This window comes from Orycteropus afer, unplaced genomic scaffold, assembly GCF_000298275.1.
Source record: "Orycteropus afer afer isolate SDZICR_OR568_19922 unplaced genomic scaffold, OryAfe1.0 scaffold00428, whole genome shotgun sequence".
Taxonomy (NCBI): domain Eukaryota; kingdom Metazoa; phylum Chordata; class Mammalia; order Tubulidentata; family Orycteropodidae; genus Orycteropus; species Orycteropus afer.
This window is the reverse complement of record NW_006922015.1, coordinates 894,696-910,936: the sequence shown is the minus strand read 5'-3', so window position 1 is coordinate 910,936 and position 16,241 is coordinate 894,696. Positions and strand designations below refer to the sequence as shown.

Sequence of the window (16,241 nt, the reverse complement as noted above, 5' to 3'; positions counted from 1 at the left end):
CATGATGATTTTCCCAAATGGGTATATAATTATAAAAATCAATTAGGTTTGGGATAAAAAATATAAAAAGTATCTGAGTAACAGAGCATGTTTTACTTTCAAAATATATTAGATGTGTAAGTCCTTGGAAACATTTTAATTACTCACATCTGGAAACAATGCTAGCAGTTCTTCCTGATAGCTGTCCCTCAAAACCAATTCCTTATTTCAGTGGAAATTATCTGGCCTTGGCTTGGGAAATCCCAGGCAATTTGCTCCCATGCCAGAAAGGATGTCTTTTAGGGCAGAGTCACCATGGTAAAAAATACTTAAAATCATTTCGTAAGAACAGTGGAAGGTAAGAGGGCCAGTCAACTGGGAATGGAAGCCTAAGATAAGACATAATAAAAACTTAACACTAACAGGAGCTCTGGTGACATATTTCCTAAGGCATTTGACTGCTAACCAGAAGACTGGCATTTCAAACCCACCAGCCACTCCTTGGAAAGAAGATTGAGCAGTCTACTAGCTTGTTTTAAATATTTGAAGGGTCATTTTATAAAAGAAAGAGAAGATCTTGACTATTTAATATCAAAGAGAGTTATAAGCAGTAAGGAAAGAGTCAAGGATTCAGATTTCTGTTCAATTTACAAAGAACTGTCTAACATTTGGAGCAGTAGTTCAGTGAAATAGCTACCTTTTTAGAATTCGTACTGAGGCTGCTTAGATAAGTATGAAGATTATGCAGTGCTGCTCACAATGTGATTGATCCACAGTCTGCTGTTGGTCTGCACTGTCTTTGATACTAGTCCTCAAGAAGAGAAGAAGCTGGGCCAGAATGTTGATCTATTCCCTGCTTCCTTCATCAAGAAAGTCATGCTGTGGAGGGAAAAAAATGTCAGCTGAACTAAACAATTAATGACATTCTTGAGTATTTTGATTATCACTGCAATGGAAAAAAATATTCATCAAGTAGTAAATGAGACTGAGACATTTTACAGTGATCTAAAGTATTACAACAAAATATGTATAAATGGGAAGTCCTTTTGAATACAAGGATGTGTATTCCCCTGACTCACAATATGTTTGAAAGCCACCAATCATAGTAGTAAAAGATACCCCTGTAAAATGGGTCACTGCAACTCCCTGAAACTTACTGCATGAAATCTATTGATTGGATTACACTAGACAGAGCCTCTAAATTGAATAAATAATACTTATTGCATATATTCATGTGCTACTATTTAAAAACAAAGATCCTGTTATGATTATAAAATAAGAATTTATTTTAATTTGCTACTGAAGTAGAAAGGAGCTCTGGTGGCATAGTGCCTAAGTTGCTCTTCATCAATATCAATGAGATGGATTACACAGTGGCTGCCATAATTGCTCAGGTATAGCAAGGATTGTGAGGTTGGCGCAAGACCAGGTGGTGTTTTTTCATAAGGTCTTGATGAGTTGGAGCTGACTCCACGTCACATAACAACGACAACAACTTCATTAATATGCATTTTCACAAACAATATATGCTAAAAGTACCATTTCTGTTATGTGGAGACCCAAAACCCTTTTTTTGTAGTGAGTGTCTTCACACTCATGCAGGGCCTTTACTTACAGATGTGCAGCTTGTGCATTGCACAAAGCCCAGAGCACATAAGCGAGTGGGGCTGAACTCCAGCCCCTGTGTGCTTACCCAGGAATGAATTCTGGCAGCAAAACTTGATCCAGCCTCAAGAGACCAAAACTCCTGCTTTGCTCAGAGCAGACATGTTTCCCGGGATATGGAACTTTCAGTGCTACAATCAGCATAGTGCTAAAAAAGCAGAAAGGTTGTTCACCCTAAACAGGAAACAGACATACTATATGTGTAAGCTTTAGTCTTGCAATCCCTCCTATAGAACTATAGACCTCAAAAAGCTCAAATGGAGCAGCCATTTTCACATCACTTCTTTTCTCCTTATGTTTTCAAGGTAAAAGAACCATGTAATCAAGCCAACATCCTGACCAAGCCTGATCCAAGAAACTTCTGGACTAGTGACGAATCAGGTATTACTGGGAAAATACACTCTGGCTCTGTGACACATAGGATGCATTCAGTTCTAGAGGGGATGAAAAAAAAAAAAAAGACAAAGTTTGGGGAATAATTCTGCTTGTTTATTTCTTTACTCCTACTTCTATTCTTGAATCCATGTAAAAATGACGTTGGGGTTGTCTGACCTTCTCTAACTTTATGAGGCATGGGAGAGAATCCCTATCAACATCAGCCCAAGGTTGATTCCTATGAGCTGGAGATTAGACATGCCTCCTCTCTCTAACATTTTACCAATTCTGACACCAGCCATCCATCTCACAGCACTCTCTACTTCTCTGCTGGGTTCAATAATTTGTTGCAGAGGCCACACAGAACTCATGGGCCATACTATGATTATTTATTAGGGAAGTAAGAGGTTACAGGTCAGGATCAGGAATGACTCAGGATACAGTTCTTCAGTCAGGACAGCTCCTTCACTGTGCCCCCAGGTAGGTCTCTCGCTCAGTCCCTAGGCCCCTCAGGTTGGCCTCTGGTCTGCTCATGCAAGTGTTATAAAGCTACTTAGGTGGCCAGTAAGTGCCCAGAGACACTCCACTCTGCCAGGAAACCTCCTGCCCAAAGGCACTCAGCTTTCTTGCTCCATGGGTTGGCAAGCCAACTGTAATCGCCTTGGACCATGGGCCAGAGAGCCCACTACATCATCTCACACTGATCTCCTGGTTTTACCACCACTGTCTCTCTGCCACTGCTTTCACCATCTTACAACATCTCCAGTGTTACAGCTCTCTCCCGGTCTCCTGGGTCTAGGAGGTTATTGGACAGGGACCCTGCATCCAAAGGATGTGCTCCACTGCCAGCTCTTCTTCTTGGTAGTGAGGCCCCCCTTGTCTACCTCTGGGATAGCCCATTTTAAGCCTTGCAGGATAACAAAACTGACCACTCCCCTCATCAAGGTTCCATACATCTTATTTGCATGGTCCCACCACCCACAAGGGTACCACACACCTTATTTTCATTATTAGCAAGGTATCCACTCCCCTTGCTGGACCACCTCATTTTGCATAGTCCCATCTAGTCATTTGGTGGGAGTTATAAGACCATGGTGAGAGAAGCATATAAAAGTGATCCATCGCATGACAGTACACTGCACAGTCAATAAAGCTACACTGGATAGATACTCAAATATTATATCTTCTTTTTCAGTATTTAAACCATATACACCATTGAGTGCACCTTTATTGACTGTAAAGTGTGTTCATGTGTTGGGGATAAAAGGAGAATGAGTCCATTTCCAAGAACAGAAGAGTATAATAAGACAGACAAGTACAGTAGTCCAATTTTTTTCTTCTATAGGAAAGAGGGGCTTAAAAGACCTATGGTGAATTGTACTTAAGCATATTTATGAGAAGGTAGGTATGATTTGTATTATGGGATCCAGGAGTATAAATCTAATCAGAACCAGGAGAGTACTGTGTTCTGAAATCGCAAATACACTTTATGTTTTACAATTAAAAATTACACTCAAAGAAGGGCAGATCATACTCACAGGAGATGAAGACGTGTTTTCACTTTTTTTTTTTTAATGAACCTCTATCAGCCATGATATCTAATTACAAAAGTAAAGATACTATAAATGAAAATGAGAGGTTATACAAAGAGCTAAAATAATTAAAAGAGTGATAATAGAGCTTTCACCTTTCCTAATTGAATAGGGTCTTGAGAACTAGTGATAATACCTAATATTTGTATCATGCCTCATGGTTTTACAAAGTGAGTTCACAAAAATGACCTAATTCAATGTTTGCAGCAACCCTGCGAAATAGGAGGGGCAGCCCATCTTCTCTGTATTGTCCCTGGTTTAGAGATGAGTTAACAAGTTGGAAGAGGTTGGGTGGCATATCCAGAAAATACCAGGGCTGGAAGTAAGATTAAGAGCCTGTGTACCCAGCTCTACACCATAATTCCTAGGAAGAAAATGCTCTCCTGTGAGGAGCACATGGGCTAGATCCATGCTTTAATCTTTTCTTCATAAAAGAGAGTCAGAGACTAGGCAGAGTAGCAGAAGCAGGACGGGTTACGGAGGGGAGTGATAATGCTCTGATGCTTTCTTTGTCAAAGACCAGGCTTGTGGGCTAAGCTTATTATCAATTTCATCCATCAAAAAATTATTCTGTCTTGTTTTATGTCTTTGGATGAAATATGAAAGCCACTAAGAGAATTAGCCTCTTTGTGCCATTATTTTATCCCATTAGTAGTGCAACACAAAATAAATAAGCCATCCACTAGCTAATACTGCTATTAAGACCTACAATACATGTGTTTTGAAGAAGTGATGTAGAATGAGACATTATAATTGAAGGAATAAATGATTCTTGATGTTGTGCCAAGAGTTGGAATGGGATAAAGGAAAGAAATCAGGACAGAACCAGCTCAGAGAATGATGCTGAGTCACTTGTAGGAGTTGAGGAAATTATATTATCAGATAAATGGGTGAAGAACATACTTTAAAAAAAAAAGTTGTCATTGAGTCTTCTCCAACTCATGGTGACCTCATGTGTATCAGAGTATGCCCCATAGGCACAAATATATTTAATAAATTATAATAAGTTTAAATCCTTGAGGGGTACAGCATCACATGGATTCTGTGTCCAAAGGCCTTGGCAAGAAGATTGGTTCAGAATTTGGCATAAATTATGCCACCGTTTCCATGGGCATGAGTTACCTTTCCCCAGATGACTCTGGGTTTGTTAGGTTTGCCACCAGGAGTCACTGTATTATTCCTTGTTTTGTACACACAAGCACATCTTTTGCTGAAATAGAATTCAGTTTCATGTTGGGCACAAACACCTTCCATTTTAAGAAAAACAGTGTGTTTCCTCTGGCTCTGGAGACCACAGCCAACAGCAGTGGACTTGGACCACAGCCTTCCAGACATATCTGCCACTTTAAAAGTCTTGTTCCCAGAAGGCCTCCACAGGTTCCATGATGGTAAAAAGAGGAAAACCTCTATAGGATTTTCAGTGGTTGGTTTTTCAGAAGTAGATTGGCAGACAGTTTTTCAAAACAGCTCTGAGTGGATTTGAACCTCTTCAGATTAGCAGCTAGTGCATGACACATTTGCAGAGGCATCACAGAACACGTAGAGAAACAGTAATAAGAATACTTCAGTTCTATTCATTTATTAAACCCTTTTATTATTTTTGTGTCACCAATGGGGTTACAAAGTTAGAGTGCCCCTTCTGTAGCAGCTCATCTGTTGAAGATCCTGCTCATTGACCAACTCCTAGATGAGGGCCTGCGTAACAGGAAATATTTTTCCCTTAGTAATTCTACCAATAACTGAGATATGGGTATTAACATCTCCATGTATGTGTTGGTGGAGTTGTCTCAAATCTTCTAATTCTGTCTTTTTCATATATTTGGAAGCTCTGTTATTAGACATTATACCTTTATAAGTTCCTGATGAATTACCCTTTTACTATCATGAAATATCCCTCTTTCTCTCTGATGAAAGTCATTGTTTAAAGACTTTTTTCCCCCATATAATAACATAGCAAATTCAATCTCTTAAGCCTGTCCCTCACATTTGCTCTTCAATCTGTATCTTATCATTTAACTCTCTCTCTTATAGACATAGATAGATTTTCCTTCTTTTTGGGATGTTTAGGCCATTTAGACTTAATGCAATTATTGACCAAGTTAGATTTAAATCTACCATCTTGTTGTTTTCTGTGTGTCCCTTCTCTTCTTTGTTTGCCCTTTCTGACTTCTTTGGGATTGTTTAAATGTCTTTTTATAAATCAATATTAATTTATAAATTGACTTTTTAATTAAACGTCTTTGTATTTTATTTTTAGTGGTGGTGTTAGAGATTATAATAGATAAATTTAAATTTCCACAGACCATTGTAGAAATCTTAGATCTGCACAGGTGCATTTGTGTTACATCTCCCTTTCTTTACATTATGGTTTTCATATATATATATATATATATATATATAATATATTTATAATATATAATATATTTATATATGTAATACATCCTACTATACAATGTATTTTAAATAAAATATAAGAAAAACATTCTTTATATTTACCCAGATATTTGTTATTTGTAGCTCTTCATTTCTTCCTAATAATCCAGGTCTCTTTCTGGTATCATTTCCCTTCTGCCTGAAAAATTTCCTTTAGCATATCATATAATACACATCTGGCAATAAAATATTTTAGTTTTATTTTATAATCTGTCTTTATGAATGAAAAGATCTTTATTTCATTTTTAAAGGATACTTTTGCTGGATATGAAAGTCTGGGTAGACAATTTGTTTTTTTTCTTTCACTTTAAAAACGTTCCATAGTTTTCTGGCCTCTGTAGTGTCTGATGAGAAGTCAGTGATTGCTGTTCAAATCATTGCTTTTGTAATGTGGTGACTTTCACTGCCTCTTTGGGTTTTTGTTCTGTTCTAATCTTTTTCTTTTTTTTTTCCTTCAGTTTGGCTGTGACATATCTAAAGTACGATCTATCTTCTTTAGGATTTAGGTCCTTTAGGTTTGTTGTTCTTATGTGCCCTACAGTTGGACCTGACTCCTAGCGACCCCTCCTTGGCTTTCCGAGGCAGTATCACTAGAGAAGCAGATTGTCCAACCTTCTTCCAAGGAGTGGCTGGTGGGTTTGAACCGCCAGCCTTCTGGTTAGCAGTCAAGTGCCTTAGGCTCACGTTACCAGAGCTCTCCCTTTAGGTTTGTTGTTGTTATGTGCCGTCAAGTCAAACCCGACTCATAGCGACCCCTCCTTGGCTTTCCGAGGCAGTATCACTACGGAAGTAGGATTGCCCAACCTTCCTTCCGCGGAGTGGCTGGTGGGTTTGAACCGCCAGCCCTCTGGTTAGCAGGCAAGTGTCTTAGCCACTATGCTACCAGAGCTCTCCCTTTAGGTTTAGGAAGTTAAAAATTCTAGTCTGCCAAGTAGTTTTCTTAGAACCTGCCTCTAAGTCATGTGACTCTTTCCCTGCGGTTTCCACACTGCAGTGTGCCTTTTCTTCTTCCGCTTATCCCCGTTCTTCCTTCCACTTTACCTTAACGCCTTCAATTCTGTTAAGGTGCAAACACAAGCTAATGTAACTTCACAGCTTTCCTTCTGCTCACAAGCAAATTCATGAGCCTATAAATGGGTTCTTTACAAAGGCAATGTTCTAGACATTGTCACAATATGAGTTTTATTAATATAGATCTTTTACCAACTCCTGAAATAATTTTAATAAAAAGCATCTATCATTTCCTATGGAAAATTTATCCCAGTAAATGGAATATTTCTACTCCAGGTCAACTGTCATCAGACAGTACTGTACTTATTTAATCTAGTTCGTAGTCTCTTAATACATTTTAAAGTCAAATACTAGGTACCATTAGCCCCCATTTCTTGATACAAACAGAAGTTAATTTTTTTAGAAAAATCACTTTGTTAAAAAGCATGAAATTACTGAAGTTTAGCTTGTCCTGAAATCTGGTGGGATTGCCTAGATTTTCACATATGTCTTTTCATATGCGTATCAGAAGAAAAGCTGGCATGATCAGTAAACAGTCATTTATCACCGGTACATAGTTGGAGAAACAAAAAGATAATTCAAAAAGAGCTTTTTTAAAACACACACAATATACAAATAGTACACACATGGCATAGGGAGAGAAATGGAAAATAGAGAAAGGAAGAAAATTAATCACCCATATTCCTACCACCCACACTTTTCTTTGTCAGGCTTAGGATCTCTCATGCATTCCCAGCATTTGTTTAGACAATAAGCAAACAGGCTGCACAAGTTTAGGCTCTTTTCTATTCTCTTTGTCTTTAGGCTTTGAAACTTGAGTTGTTTGTTTTTTGCACACCTTTGGTTTTGAATTGCTGGTACCACAGTGGTCTGTAACATCCTCTTAAATTAGAATTTCAAGGTAGTGTGAATTTCCCCACACTTTCAGAATGTATGTTTTTCCCAGTACTATTATTGGCAGCACAGACAATGTTCTATGCTTAGAGGAAGTCAGATAATGAAGTAGTTAAACTAATAAGGTTTATTTTGCAAGGGCCACAATTGAGCTGGACACCTGTTTTTTAAACTGTCAGTAAGGAAATGTTAACTCCTTGGTACTTTCCCCGGACTTTTATTTCAAGTCTCCTTTTAACAAGAAAATTAAATTCTAATCTTGGAAGCCTTAAAATGTCTAGCTTTCCTTCAAACAAAAATTTTAAAACAATTTTTAAAATCAAATAAAATTATTATTTTGTAAGCATTAGCCACTTGGAAATGATTCCAAAGAGGAAAATTTAATTTTCCCTTATATTTTCAAGATAATGCATGATTTCCCTACATTTTCTAGTGACTCACCACATTTTCAAAATTCAGTCCCAAATTCTGAGATATACACCACTATAAAGTGGTCGTTGTTATCACTGTTCAGTGCCATCAAGTCAGCTTCGACTCATAGCAACCCTATGTTACAACAGAACGAAACACGGACCAGTTCTGTGCCAGCCTCACAATCCTCGCTATGCCTGACCCCATCACGTCAATCTTTCTCGTTGAGGGCCTTCCATTCAGAAGCAGTGATAGTTTGTGCCCAATGTGTAGAAGTGTAACTATTCACAGTGTGAAATCATAAGGACCACAAAAATATTTTGTATTTCAGAAAACACATAAAATTAGATCATTAAAGTAATATTAGAAAGAAAGGGAAGATTTACTTACATAAATTTTAAAAACTGAGGAAAGCATATCTCTATTTCTTTTTTCTTAAAAATCAAAATGATATCATACTTATATATAGAAAAAAATAGTTTTGTCCCCAAAATTGTACCATTATCTAAAAAAAACAAAAAGATGATAAAAGGTTACATGATCTGTCTACATGGAAATTTTCCATTTGCTACATGGTGGCCAGTGTATTCATGGTAGACTCCTACTATTAGTGATAATCAGTCCGTAAAAATCTATGAATAGATATATGGAAATCTTTTAAGTGGACAATCTCATTTTCTCTGGTCCTAATTATGAAAATGGTAGCTTTCTCAATAATAAAAGTCGTCCTACATACAGTGAAGATTTCAAAGGTCACAAATATGCCACCAGCGGCAGCAGAAATGAAACTAGGCTTTGGGAAGGACAGAAGTATAATCATAAGACTTGTGTACCTTGCAGCACATTAAACATAAGAATCCTTTGCAAAGTAAGGATTCTTAAGGGTCCTCTTAGAATTCTTGTGGCTGTTCAGCCATAGGGTCAGTCTTCCCATACTGTCATTCACAGTAACTATTTTTGCTTTTCATGTGTTGAAGTTTGATCAATAATGACCTCAGCCTGACAAGGAGCTATTGACATTCTTGACTGATTAACCCAATTAGAGGTGGCCAATCAGAACTTTTTACAGCATCAAATGAACGTCTACCTTCAGACTCTGATTGACCTATACCAGGATACAAATAAAAGTCTAACACCCTTAGGGAGAGAGAGACAAGCAAAAATGTACAGTACACAGGGGTGGCCTCCCATCTCAAGTCAGAGTGCCCAACTCCTTAGCGGTCTCCTCCTACTCCCTAAAATAATTTCCAGAGCATTCAGTTCTTAACAAAATTTCTTGTATATTACATGGACAATAAAATGTGTGTTGGGAGAATGAATACAGTTTGTGGCCCTCAAATAGAAGATGGGGGAGGGCCATCTTACAGGTCTTGTTGGAATTTAATCCATCAGGAGGACAGAGCTCCTTCTTTGTCCAGTTACCTCTCTGAAGCTGTCGTTGATAACCTCCCTACTTCTACTCATACTTTTCCGAATCAAACCTGGGATTCATTGCCTCCATCTTAGAGCAGGTAGGTAGCCACAGTCATCCTTAGTTTCCTAAACCACATTGCTCTCAGTTAACTAGACTCACATGAGGGCTGAGCAGCAGGCCAGTTGGCCATGCTTCCCACTGAGCCATACATGGAGCAGGAGGAAGTGGCTCAACAGTGTAGAGTATGTTGTGCTTAGTAAGAGGGCCTGAGTTTGAATCCCAACTTCAATGCTTATTACCAATGTGAACTTGAACAAATGATTTAAACCCTCTGTGTTTCTGTTTCTCTCATTTGCAAAAATAGAATATTAATAATAGATCATAAATGTTCTTCTTAATGGTTTATGCCAATGTTTATTTTTTGCTCACATTACAGGTTAGTGATTGTGGGTTGGTGGCTGACACACTCCTCCATGCTGTCCTTCTGGGATCTCTTTTGGAGAATGTGCTATTGTCATTCAAAAGAGAGCAGAAAAAGAGATTACAGAATCTGTGATACCTTTTCAAACTTCTGCTAGAGTTGGCATGTGTCACATGTGCTTCTATTACATTGGTCAAAATAAGTCATGTGTGTAAACCCAACAGCATGAAGAAGTAAAAAACAGAAAGAAAGAATCAGCCTTATAGGACAGAGTAGAAGTGCCCCATAGGGTTTCCATGGCTGTAGGCTTTAGAGTAGCAGACTGCCACATTTTTCTCCCATGAAGCAGCTGGTGGGTTCAAACAGCTGACCATTCAATTAGCAGCTGAGCACTTAACCACTGCTCCACCAGGGCTCCTGAGATGAGGAAGCATCTGTATGTACTTCAAGCTTCACAGAATTGGTGGGTGGGGTGGGGGGTGTCATATAATCCTTTTTCAGGGAAGAGAGTGAATTGCTGAGAACAATAATACAACTGACTTTTCCCCCTCTTTGGTTTTTTTTTTTTTTCACACTAAGTTTTTTTAAAAAAAATTCCATCCATGTTACTTTAAAAACTCTAGTTCATTGTTTCTAATTATTATGTAGTATACCACAATGAATATTTACAACTTTTTACTTTAGATTATAAAGTGTGTGAGGGCTAAATGAGATAATGTACATAAAGCTACTTAGAACTTCATGTAGCATATGGTTTGTGGTCAGTTCACGTCATCTCTTCCTACTTGAAGGAAGATTTATATCGTTCATGCATAACTAAACACAGGTCATCCTGCCCTGTAGAGGGTTTACAAACTATGGGTGAGAAAAGAATACATTTTATTTTATAACTACTGATAGTATTTTATGCATCACTGGATCGACAGCTTGCTCTTTCCTTGAACCATGAAGCTCATCTTTCGTTCTACACCATTATCTGGGGCCCAGACAGAACACTGAGAAGCTTCTTGGAAACAGATATATGGCTGGACGTAAAATCCTCAAACTGCAAAGAACCTTAGACAGCACTCAGTCATTTAGGTAAAATATCATATTCTTAAGCAAGGATCTGTAAAGCAAAAAAACATTTAGTTTTGTGTGGCTTTTACCATCCGCAATGATTTAGAGGGTTCCAAGTTCAAGGACGGGTATTTATTCCAGAGAATAGCAAAATGTCATTTTTAAACTCCTCTGTTTAAAGATACTTAGAATCATGCTCATCTAGCATTTGTGTAAATGGATAACAGAAAAAGTGAAACTGGAAGAGCGTTTTTGGATTTTTCCCTTTAATAACAGAAGTATTATATTTGATCAAAGATAAAAAAAAAATTTTTTTAAATTCCAAGAATTATTTTACAATTTGAAAAATGTACATAGTGAGGAAAATAAGCCAATAACTAGTCATGAAAACAAGGAGCCTTGGTGGTGCAGTGGTTAAGCACTCAGCTGCTAATGGAGAGGTTGTCAGTTGGAACCTACCCAGCCACTCTCTGGGAGAAAGACCTGGCAATCTCCCTTAAAGATGGCAGCCTAGGAAACTGAGTGTTAACCACCATGGGGGAGCTCTGGTAGTACAGCGCCTAAGGTACCTGACTGCTAACCAGAAGGCTGGCGGTTCAAACCCACCAGCCACTCCTCGGAAGGAAGATGGGGCAATCTACTTCCATAGTGATACTGCCTCGGAAACCCAAGGAGGGGTCGCTATGAGTCGGGTCTGACTTGACGGCAAACAACAACAACAACAACATTCTGACAAATGGGGTCACAGCTCAGAATTGACTCAAGGGCACTGTTTTGGTTACCTAATGCTGCTCTTACAAATGGGATGGCTTTAACAAACAGGAGTTTATTCTCTTACAGTTTTGGAAGCTAGAAGTCCAAGTTCAAAGTGCCAGGCTCTATGCACTGGGTGAAAAACCCCCCGACTTTGGGCTTCAGCTCTGCCTCTTGCTCCTGGCCACTGAAGCTGGAGGCTTTCTTCACTCAGACAACTGCTGGCTGCTGAGGCTGACAAGCCCAAGGTCAACAAGTAAAAAGGCACAGTGCCAATGTTACCAAACGACATGGCAGGCCATTAATTCAAGTCCATTGAAAGTCCCAAGATCAGCAAAGCAAGGCAGGCTACTGAATGAAGACTCAGTTATGTGCAGGGTTCAAGTGTGCCAAAAAGCTAGAGACCTTCCTCAAAGCTGCTTCTTCTGTAGTGGATCACATCCCCAGAGCAGCTACTCAGCTGCTCCAGTAGATGCCACCATGGAACTGATTGCCAATCCATGAGGAATAACTACATCCAGCTGTCCAGCCACTCAACAAGGCCCAGCCAAGTTGACAACAACCTTAACTACCACAGGCACCAAACAACAAGAAGAATAAAAACAGAGTATCTCAGCAATGAAATGGCCTGCAAAGAGAAGTCGATGAGGAGTAAGGGGTGGAGGATAAGAGATAGAGGAGTGTGCTAGTCAGAAATGCTCAAAGGTGAGAATGGCATTAGGGAGCTTCCCAACAAATTTATTTATACAGTGAAGGTTGATTGAAGCCAAAACTAAGATTCTTTCAGACTCTGAAACTTCTTTGTTCTTTATGGTTGTAAACTGACAGTGAAAAGAAAATGCAGAAGGACTTAGGAAAATATTAGTTCATAGTGGATTGAAATAAACTTCACTGAGCAATGTAGAATCCAGCTCTCAGAACCCTGAAGAACTTCTCCTCTTCAGGAATGTGTAGTAATCAACTCTTTCCACTGTCTGAAATGTTGTCACTTAAAGGAAAATTTTATATTAATAGTTTGGCTAGATGGTCCTTGTAGGTATTAAATTACATACACATCCACTGCCATCAAGTCAATTCCAAGTCTTAGTGACGCCTAATGGGTTTCCAAGGTGGTAAATCTTTACTGAAGTAGATTGCCCCATCTTCCTTTCACAGAGCAGCTGGTGGCTTCAAACCACCATCCTTCTAGTTAGCAAATACCTTAGGCACTGCATCACCAGAGCTCCTCATTAAATAATGTAACACACCTGAATTTTAAAATTGTTCTCCCATACATAATCTCATAATCTGTCCAGTCACTCCATGGGATTAATGAAATAGGTGTGTTATCCTCAATAACCTTGAGGATATTTGAAGACTTTAAGTATTTTGCCCAAAGCTAAATATTGCATTTGAAAATGTGGATCACAGAACTGAAGTCAGATCTCCTGGAAACTCCTCTCATTTTCTTCTGTTAGTGTTGCTAGCTCTGCTGTTAAGTCAAATCTGGTTCACGGGAGCCCCATGTGTGCATAGCAGGGCTTTAAACCAAACCAGTTTGAAACAGTTCAGTCATGACCAACAGTGTTCATGTTGCCTAGAACACTTGAGGGTGGGATTTTGACCCAAGGAGGAAACAAGGAATGGTACCCCACTTAAAGATGGTGGCCAAATGCAATGCTTTGAATGTGTGTCAGCTGCCATCTTTGACCAGGGCAGTCCTACGGTTTGCTTTGTTGTTGTTGTTGTTGTTATGTGCCGTCGAGTCATACCTGACTCATAGCGACCCCTCCTTGGGTTTCTGAGGCAGTATCACTACGGAAGTAGGATTGCCCAACCTTCCTTCCGAGGAGTGGCTGGTGGGTTTGAACCACCAGCCGTCTGGTTAGCAGGCAACTGTCTTAGCCACTATGCTACCAGAGCTCCTACTTGGGTCAAATATCCCATGGGTAAGAAATTTGATTGCTATGCAATGTGTTTGCTCTGTCAGCCATGACTGAGCCCATTTAAACCAGTTCAAAGTAGAACTATTCTGTAGTGGCAGTTTGAGGCTGTGACCTTTTAGAAGCAAATCACTGGGCCTGTCTTCCAAAGCACCTCTGGGTAATTTGAACCACCAACTTTTCAGCTAGCTGTCAAGCACTTAGCCATTTTAGCCACTCAGGAACTCGTAGTTCTCTTTCTACTCCCTCAAAAAGGTAAGAGTGTGTCTTAGTTCTCTAGTGCTGTTATAACAAAAATACCACAAGTGGATGGCTTTAACAAAAACAGATTTATTCTCTTACAGTTTAGGAGGCTAGAAGTCTGAGTTCAGGTTGACAGCTCTAGGAGAAGACTCTCTCTCAGTGTCTCTTATTCCTACGAGGATCTCAGTGTAGGGACCCTGGGTCCAAAGGACATACTCTGTTCCTAGCACCTCTTTCTTAGTGGTGGTAGGTCACCATTCACTGTTCCCTTCTCTCTCCTTTTATCTCTTGTAGGATAAAAGATGTTGCTCAGGGAAGCTCCCCTTACATTGGATCAGGCCTGTGAAGGGACTATGGGTGCTGTCACCCACACTTAATCTTAATCCTTTGACACCTGATTGGGTTATCGCATCAGATCACCTCATGGGACATCATTACATATCTGCCACATTACCTCATTACGTAACTTCTAAACCATGGCAAATCATGGCCCAGCCAAGCTGACACATTTTGGAGGGACACAATTCAATTAATGACAGAGTGGAACTACTCAATTAAAACAGTTTGAATGTGAACACAGAGGTTTAGGGAAAGTACAGTAAGTACAGGTGATTATAATGGGGTTCTGTTCTGACAACTTCCTTGTCAGTAAATTCTGATGTAAGTTGAATACTTCCTTTTTCTTCTTCTTCTTTCAATTTTCATTATTATTGCCTTTTATTATCAGGAGTTCTGATGGCACAGTGCCTAAGGCATTTGACTGCCAGCCAGAAGGCTGGCAGTTCAAACCCACCAGACACTCCACAGAACGAAGTTTGGGCAATCTACTTCCATAGTGATATTGCCTCAGAAACACAAAGAGGGGTTGCTATGAGTCAGATCCAACTCCACAGCAGTGGGTTTGGTTTAGTCTGGTATCAGTGTCTTTATAAATCATGACATTGAACATCGGCAAGTAAACATCTGAGAATGATAACATCGGCAAATTATGCACTGCAATATTGCTAGTGCCTAAGGCATTTGACTGCTAACCAGAAGGCTGGCGGTTCAATCCCACCAGCCACTCCTCAGAAGGAAGGTTGGGCAATCTACTTCCATAGTGATATTACCACTGAAACCCAAGGAGGGGTCGCTAAGAGTATCCAACTAGATGGCAGTGAGTTTTGTTTTGTTTTTTTTATATGTTACTGTTGTTGTTGTGTGCTGTCGAGTCGGATCGACTCATAGCAACCCCTCCTTGGGTTTCCGAGGCAGTATCACTACCGTAGTGCCTAAGGCACTTGACTGCTAACTGGAAGGCTGATGGTTCAAACCCACCAGCCACTCCTCAGAAGGAAGATGGGGCAATCTACTTCTGTAGTGATACTGCCTCAGAAACCCAAGGAGGGGTCGCTGTGAGTCATGTCCGGCTTGACGGCACATAACAACAACAACATCACTACGGAAATAGATTGCCCAACCTTCCTTCCGAGGAGTGGCTGTATGTTAGTAACTATACCAAAAAACAAACCAAACTCACTGCCATCAAGTCATTTCCAACTTATAGCAACCCCCATTGGGTTTCTGAGGCTGTAAATCTTTAAGGAAGTAGATTGGCCCATCTTCCTTCCATGGAGCAGCTGGTGGGTTTGAACTACTGACCTTCCTGTTAGCAGTCAAGTGCCTTATCCGCTATACCACCAGAGCTCCTTTTACTAACCTTTAAAAAAAAAAGAAAAACCTCACTGCCATCAAGTGGATTTGACTCATAGTGAACCCTCCTTGGGTTTCCAAGGGAGTATCTCTATGGAAGTAGATTGCCCAGTCTTCCTTCGGAGGAGTGGCTGGTGAGTTTGAACCGCCAGCTTTCTGGTTAGCTGTCAAATGCCTTAGACACTGAGCCACCAGAGCTCCTATTACTATTCTAAACAAAGAGTCATCAATGTGATTCATATGTGGCAGGTTGGGGTTGTTGTTATTGTTGTTAAGTGCCACCGAGTCGTTTCCAACTCATAGCGACCCCATGCACAGCAGAACGAAACACTGCCCCATCCCGCGCCAGCCCCACAATCCCTGCTATACTTGAGCCC

General features: G+C 39.8%; 1 protein-coding gene across 1 annotated transcript in view; it reads left to right on the top strand.

The window, feature by feature from the left end:
- The window catches only part of SGK1 (serum/glucocorticoid regulated kinase 1), a 168,914-nt gene that overhangs the window by 131,385 nt on the left and 21,288 nt on the right, over positions 1–16,241 (top strand). The window contains exon 3 of the mRNA XM_007954033.2: positions 1,950–2,025. Coding sequence (XP_007952224.1) covers positions 1,950–2,025 — 76 coding nt within the window. The remainder of the gene's footprint in view (positions 1–1,949; positions 2,026–16,241) is intronic.